The sequence below is a fragment of the Columba livia genome, chromosome 4 (assembly GCF_036013475.1).
Source record: "Columba livia isolate bColLiv1 breed racing homer chromosome 4, bColLiv1.pat.W.v2, whole genome shotgun sequence".
NCBI classification, from domain to species: Eukaryota; Metazoa; Chordata; class Aves; order Columbiformes; family Columbidae; genus Columba; species Columba livia.
In genome coordinates, this window is record NC_088605.1 from 40,336,730 (window position 1) to 40,352,752 (window position 16,023).

The 16,023-nt window shown below is 34.9% G+C and overlaps 1 protein-coding gene across 12 annotated transcripts in view; it reads left to right on the forward strand.

The window, feature by feature from the left end:
- The window catches only part of NEK1 (NIMA related kinase 1), a 46,745-nt gene that overhangs the window by 2,323 nt on the left and 28,399 nt on the right, over positions 1-16,023 (forward strand). For 5 of the 12 annotated variants that reach the window (XM_021297354.2, XM_065061345.1, XM_065061347.1 and 2 more), the window contains exons 2-14: positions 599-755; positions 832-928; positions 2,969-3,066; positions 4,586-4,669; positions 5,123-5,190; positions 5,311-5,397; positions 6,488-6,542; positions 7,807-8,007; positions 8,886-8,946; positions 10,456-10,613; positions 12,903-12,962; positions 13,104-13,151; positions 13,244-13,318. In XM_021297354.2, the coding sequence (XP_021153029.2) occupies positions 639-755; positions 832-928; positions 2,969-3,066; positions 4,586-4,669; positions 5,123-5,190; positions 5,311-5,397; positions 6,488-6,542; positions 7,807-8,007; positions 8,886-8,946; positions 10,456-10,613; positions 12,903-12,962; positions 13,104-13,151; positions 13,244-13,318 (1,209 nt within the window). In that variant the 5' untranslated portion in view covers positions 599-638. Of the gene's footprint in view, positions 1-598; positions 756-831; positions 929-2,968; positions 3,067-4,585; positions 4,670-5,098; positions 5,191-5,310; positions 5,398-6,487; positions 6,543-7,806; positions 8,008-8,885; positions 8,947-10,455; positions 10,614-12,902; positions 12,963-13,103; positions 13,152-13,243; positions 13,319-16,023 lie in introns of those variants that run through there. The other 7 variants (XM_065061346.1, XM_065061349.1, XM_065061351.1 and 4 more) reach the window with 4 other exon arrangements.

Here is a 16,023-nt window from a genome sequence, read left to right on the forward strand (position 1 = left end):
GTTAAGGTCACACCTTTCTATATTTTATAATAATTCTAAACTTGATGTGGCTCTCTTGAGATAATTCAATTTTTTCTTCATTATAGTGACTAACTTCCAAAATATTGGATTTAGTGCTTCTTAAGAAACAACATGTAGGAATTTCTGCCTCACCACTATCATAGTTCTTCCAGGTACAGTTGAATGGAGGATTGTTAAGCAGGTGCTATAGCTCTATATGATGATTGTGTGCTAGCTGAATCAGAAGTTATGGCACTGACTACTTGCTTTATTTAAAGATAAAACACACAATTTTTAAAATACTGTCTGTAAAGGAGAAAGATTAAACTGTATTTTTCAATGCAGCCTTTTTGTTTTTACACCAAGTGAGCCAACTGTACCCAAATAGAATTGAGACTAAGAGTAGGTGATTTACAGAAAAACTACAAAGCAGGTGATGCAACTGAGGAGACAAATGGGTTGACAATTTGAGTAAAAACAAAACAACAACAAAAAAAAGTAAGATGACTTGGCAAGTCAGATGACTAAGTACAGCAAACTAGATCTGATTTGTGTTTGTTCTTTTTGTGTGTGTGTTTTGTTTTGTTTTTTTCCCTAGTACTCGAGTAAGGATGCCTTAAGAAGATAACTAGATAACTATGGATAAATATATTAAAGTGCGAAAGATTGGAGAAGGATCCTTTGGGAAAGCAATTCTTGTTAAAGCTAAAGAAAATGGCCAACAGTATGTTATTAAAGAAATCAACATATCTAAGGTAAGCATTTATTACTAATTAGTGATTCATGCTTTTCGCATTCCTTTTCTCAAAAATCATTATATTTCTTCTGAAGATGTCAAATAAAGAGAGAGAAGAATCAAGAAGAGAAGTTGCTGTATTGGCTAACATGAAACATCCGAATATTGTCCTGTATAGGGAGTCATTTGAAGGTAAGATTAATTAATACAGTAGAACCTGAAGTAATGATAGTGACTGTCCATGCATTACTTACTGCACATAGTTTAAAAGTCAGTGCGTTTTCTCTCTTTAATCAGGTTTTTTTCACGTTTCTGTTACTCTTTTCAGTTCTTTCTGGTTGTATTTTTCCACAATTCCCTGCATGTTTAAAAATAATAGTTAATGTGCAACAATTAAATAGAAATATTCATGTCTCTTCCTTATGTGTGTCAGTTTTGGTTGATGCTTAAATGAAAGGGTTACGTTCCCCTTATTTCTCCAGAGTGTAAGTCTCCTTGAATACTTGTGTATACTCCAATGACTTGAACGCTTGTGCATGTTAAATCTGAGAGTGGTCTAAATTTGGGTATTGATAACCTACCAAGAGCAATTTGGATGTCAAAGCCTGTTGTCTTAGAATACAGTCTTCGGTAACTATAATCATATAACTGCTTTCAGAGGTGGAAAAGTAGATGGGACCATTTGCTTCATCAAGCTGTGAAGGAAAGAGAAATATAATCCCACATTAGTTTTCACAGTGAATGTTTTTGGAAATGAGCAGTACAGATAAAAGATTCAAAGAGCTTATTTTATAGGTTAAAATACTATTAAAATGTAAATTTTATTTGAGGTACTCTTTAGGAATACTGCTCTTTTCTATTTTCCTTCTTTTCTGCTGACTTTCTTATGTCTTCTTGGGGCTTTTATTTTTGTCTATTCATTAAATCAGAATTTTGCGCTGGAGTCATTGCACAGCCATAGTCTTCTAATTTATAAATCTACACTTTTTTCTTTGTAACAGAAGCCTGTTCTTTAAAGACTGCTTTTTTCCTTTTTCTTCTTTCCAGGGTAGATCCTGTAATCTGTAATTCAAGAGACTTCATGTTACATCTTTATTGCTAAAGCACATTCATTTTGAGTTGTACTGATTTGTTTTTAAAAGAGAACTATTGCAGCAACAGGTCTACTAGAAACTCAGAATCCTAGGATCATCTTTGAAAATTACACCATTATAAAACTTAATCAAGATACAAACAGCTGTAAGCATGAAAGAAAAGTCTTGAATTTGATGTTTTGAAAGGCAAATTCCAGAAGCATTCTGAAGGAGTAAAATTTAAGCAACTTAGATGATTTAATTAACTTTGACTCTGTTTAGATTTTTTAAGTGCTATGACAATCTCTTTCAAAAATAAGAGTTTTTCTTTTGAGTGACATGTGACTGATATAATGCATTTATTCAGCTCTTATCAAAATTATGCCTAATATGTGGCTAGTGTAGTTCTTCATAGTTTTTAGTAACCTGCTTCTGCCCAGTCTTTTTTTCATCAGTAACAGGATAAGATTGCATTGGGGAGCAAAACTGTAACTTTGTACGAAATGTATTATAAATGTTCTTACATCCTAATGGAACCTTGCATAGGACTTTTGGAAGTCTCCCCAAATTTAATTCAAAAAATAAGAAAAATAATAGTTTCCACCTGTCATCATCTGCTGGAAGTTTTATTCAGTGTCTGAAATGAACAGTGTGTCTGGTGTGAGAGCTCATGGTTGTCACAGTCTTTCATCTGGCCAAGGTATTACCCACACTAAGTGAAACTCCAAGAAATAATTAGGCAAATAGAGGCAACTACCTGAATTAGAACTCTGTTTTTAGAGTAGGGGATCTATAAGATGTTTGAAAGCAGGTAGAAGAGTGGTTTTATATTTCATTCACAAAGTGACACCTTTAATTTCAGTGGTTTTGAACCTTGTTTTGCGGCATTGGTTCAGCAGGTGTGACTTTTTTTCTCCATATCAAAATAGTCTTATCTTACCAGAAATGGGAACCTTATGTTGTGAAACTCATAATAGTAAAAGTAATTTTGCTTGAAGTTTAAAAAAAAAAAAGGGACTGAAGTGATACCTGAAGCTGCATGTGAAAAGGTTAACATTTTTGTTGCTTTATCTGTGACTGCAGTGAAGATATTTGGAAAGCTGCATTAAAGATGGGTCTGTTTTTTTCTTTTTGAAATACATCGTGTTTTATTTTACAGAAAATGGCTGTCTTTACATAGTGATGGATTACTGTGAAGGAGGAGACCTATTTAAAAAAATCAATGCCCAGAAAGGAATCTTGTTCTCTGAAGATCAGGTAACAGGAAACTGCTGCTATAGTGTTTTCTTGCATGATACTTTTTCATGAGTTTTAAAGTATTTTGGTTCAGTGTGGTAGATATAGTTGTCTAATCTAAAGGAGGTTCTCAAACTGTGATTCTCATTGCCATCAGTTACAGTAGTGTCTTAAAAAAATGTAGCTGAAATTCTTGGCTATGTTAATTGAGGTTTTGTCTATACGTGTAAGATGATTTAAAAAAAAGCTGGATCTCTTACGAAGTAAGTAAGCCAAGTCTGAGAAATGAAAAATACTGAAAGACAACATGAATATTTTTAAACCTTTGGAATTATTTTTGTAAATATATAATGGCACAGGAATTTTGTTTTGTAACACTGATTTGCATTTACGAGAAATATAGAATAACATACTTTATAAGTACAATAATATGAAATATGGCAATATGAAGTTGATATCATTCAAAAGTTCATTTTTCCATTAGAAAAAAATTAATCTTGTATTCATGTATGCCAGCAGATTTTCTTTTTCCATGATACTCCTTATAAAGTCATTCGTACTGTGTGAGAGTTTGGAATAAAAGAGAGGATTTTATGTAGATCTGATTCAATTGTGTGAAAATAGATTATGTAGGATTCAGTTTTTTTGTTTACAACTAACGTATGTTTCCTTGTTTATAAAACTGTTTTTATGCTTTTGTGTCTGCTTCCAGTAGTATCTCAGTTTACCTCTGGCTGGAAAGGCCTGCTATTATATTAGGTCTATTGATGGTGTTTAGAATAGGGTAATCATGAAACATTTTGCATATGATTTGTAAAATTTTTTTTCTAATTTGGGCTCACTTTTACAAAAAGAACTTAATATAGAAAAGTGAAAATTACACCTTGGATTATACTGTAATTTTGATCTGTATGTACTAAGTTGCAAATGTGAAACCAGTGTTCACATGGACAAGTTCTTGCAGGTAGTCACTTTACATTATGGTTTTTATAAATTTACGAAAACATGGGTTTTGTTGACTTGTTTTTAATCTTCTAGATATATGTATTTCGTTGCTTTTCTAGTTGAAATGTGCTTTGTACTATTTTTCTATTTACGGTAAAATAGATAAAATTCCTGTATGATAAAATAAGTGTTTCTGTAAACATCGGTATGGTTTTATAGGACTCTTGGTTGATTGACTGCAAGAAGACTTGTATTCATTACAGCAAAAGTACAATCTTTAAGATGCAAATTCTGTGTCTTAAACATTTCAGTCGATCAAATTCATATTGTGTACTTTTTTTAGCTTTATAATATGTAGTGGTCTCTGGCTTAATATGCAATTTGGGTAATACGCATCTTTCATTTAAAAGTTTGCATTATAGTGACAGTACTGTTAGGTTTTAATTATTCTGTGGTATAAATGACAAGTTTGTGGGAAGAGGGTAAAATCTTGAGTTAGAATTCTAAAGCTGATCTGATAATATCTTCAGTTATGTAACTGGGGCAGCTTTCAGATAAATAACAGTACTAATGTTGCATTTTCTTTCACACATAGATTCTGGATTGGTTTGTACAAATCTGTTTAGCGCTAAAACACATACATGATAGAAAAATCTTGCATCGGGATATAAAGTCACAGGTATGTAGGTAACTATTTTTTAACTGAATTTACTTCCAAAGTGATTACATTCGTATCTTGCTAGTGTAAGTTGGAAAATTATAGGAAATAGTCTTTTTACCTAAACACTTTGAATACTGGAAACACTTTTCTTCCTCAGAATTGTCTGGAAGAGATTTATATTATATTTGTTCAAACAGATGAGGCTATTTGATGAAGCTACTTGATTATTATTCATATTTATCAGTGGGGACAGAAAAGGTTGTATTCTAGAATGCGTAATAGTGTTTAATTTTGATTAAGCAGGACTAGAGTAAGTCTGGTGTATCGGAGCAGTCAATAACGCTACTGCTAGTGACCTCATAGTGATTGAATAGTAGAAAAGTTTATTCTTCCCAAAACATGCTGAGAACAAGAAGCTTGCAATTGTATGAATGTTTTAATTAACAGACTTCTTAAAATTTCTATATCAAGAATATATTTTTAACCAAAGATGGAACAATACAGCTGGGAGATTTTGGGATCGCCAGAGTTCTTAACAGGTAATTCCTTTTTGATGCTGTTTTCTCTGACTTAATGTAAATCGCTTTGATCTAGGAAAACATCATGTGTGCGCTTCATGTGAGTTAACTAGTTAACATTCATTCTTATTTTTTTCTTAGTACTGCTGAGTTGGCTCGCACTTGCATAGGAACACCATACTATTTATCACCTGAAATATGTCAAAACAAACCTTACAACAATAAAAGGTACTAGTAAACATTTTATTAAACATTTTTGGTAAGGAGAATAGAGTGAGCTCTTTAGAAATCTGAAGCTGTTCTATTCAGATGATGGTGAAGAGCCATTAGTTCCATCTCTTAACCAAGAAAGTATTGAGTCTGTACAAGCGGGATGTTAGCAGGTCTGTGCAATACAAAGCAATGTGATGCAGAGATGATGTAGCTTAATGCTCTGAGTTCTTGATCTGGCTGTGTTCTTCATGATGGCTCAGCTTTTGCTAATCTCCACACTAGTTCTACTGCCTTAATTTATCCACTATGAATGTGAAAGCATGATGAGAATGAAATGACAAACACAGTAATTGGGTTCTCTAAGCAGATGTATAGAAAAGTGGCTCAGCTTGCTTCAGATAGCAAAGTCATATAGATACTTTGCTTATATATTTGCTGTTCTGGCAGTAGGCTGTCTCTGGTAACAGCATCCATCATGTCATTAACATGGTCACTCTCAACTTAGTCTTATGCCTCACTAAGCTGCTCCATCCATTGTTGTGGGTGTCTTGTACTAATTCCAATTCGTTTCTTCAAAGATAAAAATTATTACAGTTCCTTGTCCCTTAATTTCTCCTATATGGGATTTATTATCAGATGGTATTCTAACCAAATTCTGTAATCCTGTCATGAGTAAGGGTAAGATAAGTCAAGGGTAAACAGAGTAAATTGACTGTAAGAATTTTATTTGCTGAGCTGGGTGGTGGGTTTTGTTTGGGTTTTTGTTTGTTTGATTCAAAGACCTCAGGTAAATGTATACATTTAAAGAAGGAAAGCCTTTGTCCATATTTTGTCTAAATTCTCTGATTGGGGTGGTATAGATGAAAAGGTCTAAATAAAATCTGGAGCCAAAATAACCTCAGCTGGTTTTCAGGTTGGCCTGATTTTCGCTTGTTGAATTCTTTTTTTGTTTGGGGTGTTGTGTTTGAAAGGGTGGAAGATACAAGAGAGCTTGTACATACTCAAAATACAACCTTTTCCTTTTCAAAGATGGACTTCACAGATATAAGTTACATGGCCATGTTACACCTAGAACCAATTCTTAAGCATGTTCTCTTTGCTTTAGTGACATCTGGGCTCTTGGTTGTGTTCTCTATGAAATGTGCACACTTAAACATGCGGTGAGTAGCAACATTTTGTTTCTTTAAAATCGTAGTGATTTCAAGCAGGGATTTTTCCTGATGTTATGCAAATGTGTCTCACTTGATGAAAGGCTTTAATGGTGACTATTTAAAATTACTCTCAACATTTTAATCTCCTCTTCCTATACTGACCAACATTTTCCATCTGTTTTCTATTCATTCCAACCTCTCCAGAAATCTTTGTACTGTATATTTTGTTTCAATGTCAGTTTCTAATGAAATGTGCTAGCTGAAAAAATATATCAGGTGCTGTAGGAAACAATACTGCGAATAGTCTTCCTTTCTTTCCAAAAACTTGACTTTTTCATTGCAAGTCTGAATTTGGACCGTCAGGTTTTGTGCAGATGAATTAATGCATTTATGTTTAGAACAAAAATAGTTCTTAGAAAAAACTCCTGAGGTGAAAGAGTTGCCTTTCTTTGTGTGTGTGTTGTTGTGAATAACACATCTTTATCATGGATTTTCCAGTTAGGAGGGGAAGAAAAACCTTTTTTTCTGTCTTGTTTTGGCTGTGGGTTTTTTATATGATTTTGTTTGCTTGTGTTTGTTTTTTCAAATAGCTATTTTTATTTAAAGGAAAAAATATTAAAATATGAATATCAGAAAAAAAACCCACCAAGAAATAAGGATTTCATTTCATTTCAAGCTTTTATAGTTTCTTATTGCTTGGTCTCTTCTGTGGTAGCAATGCCGAAAATGTTGCCTGAGAATTGATAGCAATAGGTTGTTTTCTGTGAGCTGGGTGATATGTACTGTTTTCCTTTTATAGTACAAAGGAATTGAAACAGTGTGTTGTGCTTCCTGAGCCTAAGCTGAAGTCTAAACATTCCTTGGGATTTCACACTGTGGGAGTGTGAATACTTGACTTTATTTCATTTGAAATGTGGCTTTGCTAAAAGGGGCAGAGGGCATGTGATGGTTGAAAGTGTGTGGGAGAGGAGATGAAGCAGATAATTATATAATTATTTTATCCTTCATTATATATCATTGTCAGTCTGGATCTGGAGTGAAATAATTAATTGCTAGCAAGGTTTGTATCCCTGTAGTATTAAATATCTCTATTATGAGGCAGCAGGTTATTTCAAACCGCTGATGTGAACTGTTGATGGCCTTGAAAATTTGTTTTGCTACGTTGAGGCAATGGAAGGTGTGTTGGTTTTTGTTCTTCTCTTTATGTTTATATGCAGCCTCACATATGGACAGAGAGTAAGTAATAATAACTTTTCTTTCTTGCGTGATGTAGTTTGAAGCTGGTAACATGAAGAACTTGGTACTGAAGATAATCTCTGGACCTTTCCCTCCTGTTTCTATGCATTACTCCTATGATCTACGTAATCTGTTGTCACAGTTATTTAAAAGGAATCCTAGGAATAGACCATCAGTAAACTCCATATTGGAGAAAAATTTTATAGCCAAACGGGTTGAAAAATTTCTCACACCACAGGTATGGAGTTAGTTTTAATTCTAACTTTGCTAAAAACATCATAGAACTTTTCCTTTTCTTTTTTGCGATGTCAATATTCAACATGAGAAATTGGAGTAATGGTATTTCCTAGAGCTTTTACAGAGATGCTTTCAGTTGTGGAAGAAAAAGTTTTAGTACTAACTGTAAAGAAAAATCTCAAATTACTTAAGTATTTGGTAGTTTCCACAGACAAATTTAAGTTTACATTTTCAGAGCATTGTTTTGTGTGGTTTTCTACATAGCGAGGAATTATGAGTGAGATGTTGATTTGTTTACATATGTGTTTTTTTCATAAAACGGTGCTGCCAATGACTTCAGCATCACTTCTTTATCACAATTTCTTCAAGCCATTTTTAATTGGAATTTGGAATGTCCTGAAAGTGTGTTCTTTGAAATATTGCGAAGTCACCTTTAAATGTATTGATATTTAAATGTATCATGTATATATGACCTAGAAGTTGCTCACTACTCAGTTTAGAATCTGTTGATAACATTTGACATCTATTCATGTCCTTTTACTATAAATCTAATCAAAAGAGATCAAGTTTAACAATTAAATAGTAGTACTAATACAAGGTAAATAAATATAGGCAGAGAAAGGACATATAGGAAATTAATGCAAAAGGAGACCTCACTAAGTATAAAGAATTCTAGTGGATTCTAACTGGCAACTAAAGAAATTTCAGGAGAAGGCCATTTGTTTTGTATATAAAATAGACTTTCAACTCATAATAGTTAGGTGAAAGTCCCAATGAAAGGTAAGATTCAGAAATCTTTACAGCTAAGTTTGTCTGAAAAGGAGTTCTTTCAAGCTTCAGACATAATACTGTTGGCTAACTGTTCGACTTTTTGTTTAGCTTATTGCAGAAGAATTCAATCACAAAATCTTCCAGAAGTTTGGACCGCATGCCGCACCAGGTAAGTAAGTATGGAAAGTGCTTTTGCTTTCAGTTCTGGCAAGATGGTGTATAGAGCTTTGTTCTTTTATTGGTTTTGGTGTCTTCTTAGACATGATTGTAGAAGTGTCAGGAAAAAAAAAAAGAGGGAAGCAATTTTCCTGTGTCCCCCAGGGAGCTTGGTTGTATGTAGGGTACAAATGATGCAAATATGAATTATGCTTCTGTAAGATTTTAGGTGTACTTTTTTCCTTCTGAAATATGCTACGCTTCCAAAATTAAAGGAGACAGTGAAGACTACAAATACTGGAAATAATTTATATGTTGTTATTGTCTGTTGATTTTTTTTTTCCCCCTTACTAATGACAAATGGGTAATGAGAAATACCATTTATTGTAAAAATGTGGGAGGTTTTGGTAAAGATTCCAGGATTTAGCCCTGACTCTAGCCCAAAGCAGTAGAATTTCTACTACTGGTAGCAAATGAGGCTCCAGGGAGACCTTATTGTAGCCTTTCAGTACTTAAAGGGGCCTATGAGAAAGATGGAGACATGATTTTTAGCAGGGCCTGTTGTGACAGGACAAGGGTAATGGTTTTAATCTAAGTGGGGGGAGATTCAGGCTAGACATGAGAAAGGAATTTCTTACAATGGGGTTGGTAAAATGTTGCCCAGAGAGGTGATAGATGTCCCATCCCTGTAAACATTCAATGCCAGGCTAAATGGGACTCTGAGCAACCTGATTTAATTGCAGATGTCCCTGCTCATTGCAGGGAGGTTGGACTGGATGACCTTTGAAGGTCCCTTCCAACCCAAACTATTCTATGTTCTATGAAATGAGATTGTGCTTCACTTTGTTTAGATGTTCATATCTTACTTCTTTTTCCTGCATTATTTTACCATTTTTTCCTAGATTTTCTTACCCTTCTTTATTTTTCCTTGTAATTACTTGAAGCTATGGCACGTGCTTTGATGCTTTGTCAGAATGTTGTGTGTTTCACTGATATCCTGCTATTCTGTAGTAAGAAAACCCTGCTAACACAGAATAAAATCCACAATATTGACATATTTTTGAGAACTCTACAGGGAAAACAATATCCTTCAAGGCCCTTGAAGCTCTTCCAGGGCTCATCTTCTTCTGATATGAGTGTTGCAGGTTGCTGTCCAGTGTCTTTAGTGGACAGAGGCCTGCCTCTCTATTCCATTAGGAAAACTTTTCCCTGTGTCTATGGGATATCCACTGGATAATAAAGCACGGCACCTGAAATAAGCTTCAGTTCTGCAGTTTAGAATGAAGTGTTGAGAGTGAAAAGCTCAGGGATTGTGTTCTGCTGTTTCTTACCAAGCATGAAGTTTAGATGAGCTGTTTTAGACAACTGGGTATACTGCACTTATGCATCACCCCATGTGAATGAAATGTTAGCAGTTCATCTGTGTTCCTTCGGTTTTGCTGTTCCAACACCTTGGTAAAAGGAAATATGGTAAACTGGCCAGCTTGGATAGCTGCAAAACATTTTTTTTTTTTCTTTTTAGCTAAAAGACTGGCTCAAGAACAATTACTGACTTCAGTCGCACCAGCTCAGAAAATTACCAAACCTGCTGCAAAATATGGAGTGCCTTTAGCGATCAGGAAGTCTTGTGATGCACCTAAAAAGCCTAATGAAAAGAGGCCATTGGCTAAATCTAGGCAGGTAAGAAGCTGAGTTACTTAAATTGAACTGATTTGCTCATATTTACATGCTATGAAAATACTATGCATTCCTTTTCAAAATGTCTTCTATCTGGACACATGCATCTGCAGAGAAAGTAGTAGTAGTAGCATAACTGCTTGGCCTGCTTTGTTATTGATTTTTGTTTGTTTAGTTGGTTTTAATATAATGATTTTTGGAGACTGCTACCTTAAGTTTGGGGTTTAAATCCACTGCTGAATTAGATGTTCTTTGCATGTTTTCAGTTCCTTTGTTAATGTTAACCACTCTTAGAAATATTGGAAGTCTGTCAGGATAATTGACACAATGACACAATAAGAATCTTTACATCTTCCTTCCTTACTCAAAAATAATCTCAAATTTTCAAGACATAGAAAATTTCTTAGTCATTTTCTGAAGTGTTGTGAGCCAGAGGAAACTATGCAATTGGAAAAGGAGTTTCCCAGTCTTAATTCCATGAGCTAATGAGAAATAGCCTTCTGTATACCTTCATACTTTACTTTTGATCTTTCTGCCAGTCATCTTTTCTGTAGTCCTTATTATGTAAAACTTTTTTTTCCTCCTTTTCCTCTTCTCTCTCTTTATTCCTTTAATTACTGCATGGCCAGGAGATGTTTATGATACAGCTAGTTTTGAGCTATATGCACACACCAAACAACTAGCAACCAAGAAGCTTCCGCTTCAGCAAGAGAAGTAATTCACATTTTGTTCTCAATGAGTAGTATTTTTATTGTTGTTGTGGATTTTGGAGGCGTTGGGTTTTTTGGTTTTGTTTTGTTTTGTTTTGTTTTTTCCCTTCTCCCCATGGCACTTTGGGGATATCTCTACCCATCTGTCAAATTTGATAGGTGGATAGAAAATTATCCCTGAGATGTAACTTATCCTTTAAGTTCAAAATTATCAGAGGTTTAGGGAAAAACTTATTGATCACACAAGTCTTGATGCCTTGGGATACATACTTTTTTGAAGAGAGCAAGAAGAAGGGAGAGCACAGACTTCTTGTGTGGCCTTATGAGACCATGAGGTTTTTATGGTTTAAGGCTGCCGCTCTTTGTAATCATTGTCACCAGTCAACACCAATCCAACTTGCACTCAAAGTGGCAGAGTACATTGCTCTACATGTAAGGAGTCTGTAACGCTGCTATTTTAAGACATACTCTTTGTGTGGATTGTACCTGGTGATGAGGAATAAGATGTAAAATAGAAACAATGACTACAGTGTCATATACATTTTCTTCTCTTTTTTGTTGTTCCAGGGTAGTCTGAGCTTGCATCTCTCAACTGCTTTTTCAGAGGAGCATGCAGCAATCATCTGCTTTGTTTAGTGATATTACGTTAACTCACTGTAGTTGAATTACATTGACTTAAGTCTCTAAAGGCTTGTCTTCTGAAATACTTGATTTTAAAGTACTCATTTGATAGGTCTTTAGGTCATCATAAGAAAATACTATGAAGCTCTCTGTGTTCTAGCGTGGTCAGAAAAACGTGCTTTAGAAGTAACCACTTCTTTAAGAAGGCTAGACTAAGCAGCATGGTTTATTATGTCTGGGTGTTTCTTTACCCTGTACTGAATAGTGGCTGTGTTCTTCTTTTCCATAGGTAGCAAGAGCCTTGGTTAGAGTTACTCAGGCTCAAGAACCTAAGGATAACTTACTAAATCTCTTCTCTGAATAAATAAGAAATCCACAGATTGTGTTGCAGAATGATACTGCCAGAGAAGAAAAATTAAGACAAACAGATTCAAAAGTTACTGTCTTCAACTTTCAAGACAGAGCTTGTAGTAGAAGATGAAGTAGTACATTTACCCCTAGATCCTAGCAGTGCTTTTCATTTAAAACTTCCTGAGTAATTACTTTAAACCTCATTTTGCATGCGCTAAGTTGTGGGTTTAAGATTTTTTTTCTAATTAGAATTTTTCTGTCATTCTGGCATCATACTATCTAATTTGAAGTTTCACCTTTTATCTAGGCTTTTAAACTCCAATGAAGAAAATTAGTCCAGGGGAAGAAAGGAGGAAAATGTTTGAGGTATCATGAAATAATATTACTTTTTCAAACTAAGCAAAAGTGAAGTACAGAGCAAGAATGACAAAACCTTCAACCTTTCCTCCTTTTTTCCCAAACATTATGTAACAGTGACTTGAAAAAAAATAATTATTTTTTTTAATCTTCTTGGACATACACCAGCAGTTGGAGCGCTGGCCTATCTTGACAGAGACTTGACAGAATAATGGCTCAGTAATAAATACCAAATTATATGCTTATTTTTCAGGAACTTTCAAAAAAGAAAAGATTAGAATTGCCTGAAAAAGAAAAACGCCAGAGAGATCAGGTAGACAAGATTCTTCAGACTTTCTTTTTCCACCCATATTAATTTTAATGAAATATCTTGTGGTGTGTTGTACATTGCATAAGAATACGGAGTAGTTCAATTTCTCAGTTACTAAACATGCTTAAACCTTGCACATTGCAGATCAGTTTACTGAAGGCGGATGAAATGAGAAGATTGGAAAAAGAAAGGGTAAAATATGTTTAAAATGTGTTAATAGTGAAGTTCAATTTTTACTTAGTGATTCCTTGAATTACGTTTTCCTGTATTGTTTTCTCCTTCAGATGGAACGAATAAACAGAGCCAGGGAACAAGGATGGAGGAATGTGCTTGGTTCAGGTGGAAGTGGTGATGTTAAGGTTGGCAGCAGATGCAGAAATGTGCTGTAGTCTGTTCCCCCTGACTTTGGCTATCTGGCATGGTCTTCTCTTTTCAGAAAGATCTGTTCTTGGAGGTCAACTCTTGGGGCTGTCTGCTATTAATCTATGGATATTTTAAGTGAAACTCTATAACAGACTCTCTTCCCTGGCTTTTTGGAGAACATGTGCAATTTTAATTTTCCAACTTCCTAAATTTCTGAATTTCTTCTCTTTCTGCCAGTAATGGTTTTCATGCACCACTTTCCTTTTTTCCACTCCTGCTTTTGCTAGTTTTCTTATGCTTAATCTATGCATGAACAGCTGCTTTCACGTTCAAGTTTGTTCTTGAATTCCTTTGTTGAAATCTTTTTCCAGGTTCTCATATTATGATACTGGACCTCTCCCCCAGTATTAAACACCTAGTTCGAAGCATTCTTTGTTATTTAGTAACATAAATGACAATGTTTATATATACTGATAAGTTGTTCAGGAGGGGGGTGAAAAATTCTGAGTAAATCTAATTATTTTTGTCTGAAAACAATAAACTCTTTAGCCATTCACTTCTTACATAATTTAGTTACATAATTTAATCTGATTCTGTGACAGTTTCGTTTTGCCTGTTTGTGTCTTATAGTTCATGGAAACAATTGTTCTGGGAAGTAGTCTTGTGAAGTTATTTGAATATAAAGGTCTGGGTACTCTCATCAGACAGAGCCAGTGCAGGGATTTAAGTATTGCTGTGATGTAAATCTATTTCACAGTAGAAAATGGATTAAACACAGCTATTTGTTGTAGTGTTAGTGAGACTTACAAAAATATTTGGCCTGAACATGTTCAGTAGTGTTTTTGTAAACAAGGTCTAACTGAGCTGTAGAGTCAAAATGAATAAGGTTTTATTTTCTGTTCCTTGTACAAGAACATGGGGAATGAACAAGCACTTGACAAGGTTTTCGTGGCTGCTTATTAAGTATATTATTTCAAAACAGACATAATCTTTGGATGTGTGTCACACATCATATAAGTAAAGCTTAAATATAAAAGCACACTTAAGCATACTAGATTTTTAAAACTTCATTTAATGGAAAAATCAAAAAACATAATTTGCTTGCTATGCCATGCCATGCTTCCCTCTCAAGATGAAACTGGCAGGCACCAATGCAAGCTTCCACACAACACAATACATCAGCATTGTCATTTTTGGATCAGAGCTATATATATTTCTGAAAACAGTCGTGTTTCTGGTTAGCTTTGAGAATTTTACTGCAAGGTCCTCAGGCACTGCAAATGTATGAAGTATTCTGTAGCAACAGCTGCATCATTATCAGTATCCTCAGTCATCTAGGGAAACGGGTTCAGTGACTGCATATATTTTTCACTAAGGATCACTAGTGCAAAATGTCATGGCAAACATGCTTTAAAATTCATTGAAATGTCTTCTCCAGATTGGATGGTTTAGTACAGATCTTACTGCATACTGCTAGGTTATCATCACTCCAGGTTTCCATATGCCATTATAGTATTCTTGACTTCATTATCATTTTCCTTTCTCCAAAATGAAAACAGTGTGTCCAACAACTTCCTGACAATGCTGTCGAACTGCATTCTCTCATGAAAGCACAGTAGGCTCAGGCACTGCATGATTTTCTCCTCCTGTTGTCTTTTGGGGTTGGTTGCTGGTACCCATTTCTGAGGGAAAGTGGGGAAAGAGGTGACAAGGATCTGGCTTTTGGATTTGTGGTTCTAGCGGGGGCTGTAACTGTTCTGCAGGTTATTGATGAACACCTGCTTCACAGCATTTGCCTGGAGATTGATCATACTATTCCTTTAGATAATCCTTTTAAAAACTGAGCTGTAATAGTGATAGGTGAAACCTTGAATAGTGTCTAATGCAAGACTTGCATTCTATTTGTGGAAACTGGAGTCTTGTATAGTGAATTACTTCTATTCAGATGAACAGCATACCAGCATAAGTATTTGAGTGCCTGGATGAATCTTTCAGTGTTCTGTCATAGGGGTTATAGGGAGCTATTGATGGGTACTGAGCAACTGAAACTCAGAATGTGAGCAACCTGTCATATGTGCGCTCACCTATTCGAATTTATTAAAAATACATAAGGCCACTCTGGAAGGAACATTTACACTATTGTTAAAACAAATCCCATAGATTCTCTACCATGAGCTACTTAACTGCTTCCCCAGGTGTAAAGGGAACGTTTTTATGCATGTGCTGACAACCTTAACCTTGTTTTGCCAGTTTCACATCTTCTGCTTCCATCCTTGCCTGCTACTGTACACAGCTGCTTGCAACATATTTTTTTATTATTATTTTCATATGAAGGTTCTGTAGGAACTCTAGTTCTTTGAGAATAACAGAGATAATTTGCATAAAGTAGTCACTTATGGTAGATGTGCCCCTGATCTGAGCTTTAATAGTGAAGCATCTCAGTTCTAGTGATGAAACAGAATTATAGGTTGGTAGCAAGAGGGATTCTTAGATAAATCTGCACTTAATGCCATTCAGCAACCTTAGAAGTGTGCTTAACTCTTTCTAGCTTCATGAAAAAAAAAAGGGCGTTTGGCTACAAATCACTTGTTAGTACTTTGGTTGGTACTTTGTCACTTCTAGCTTTTGTGTTAAAACTTTTATTTTTGCTGTGTGGAACATCTGTCTCTAATTGCACTTCAATGGATGTGTTACTGATAAC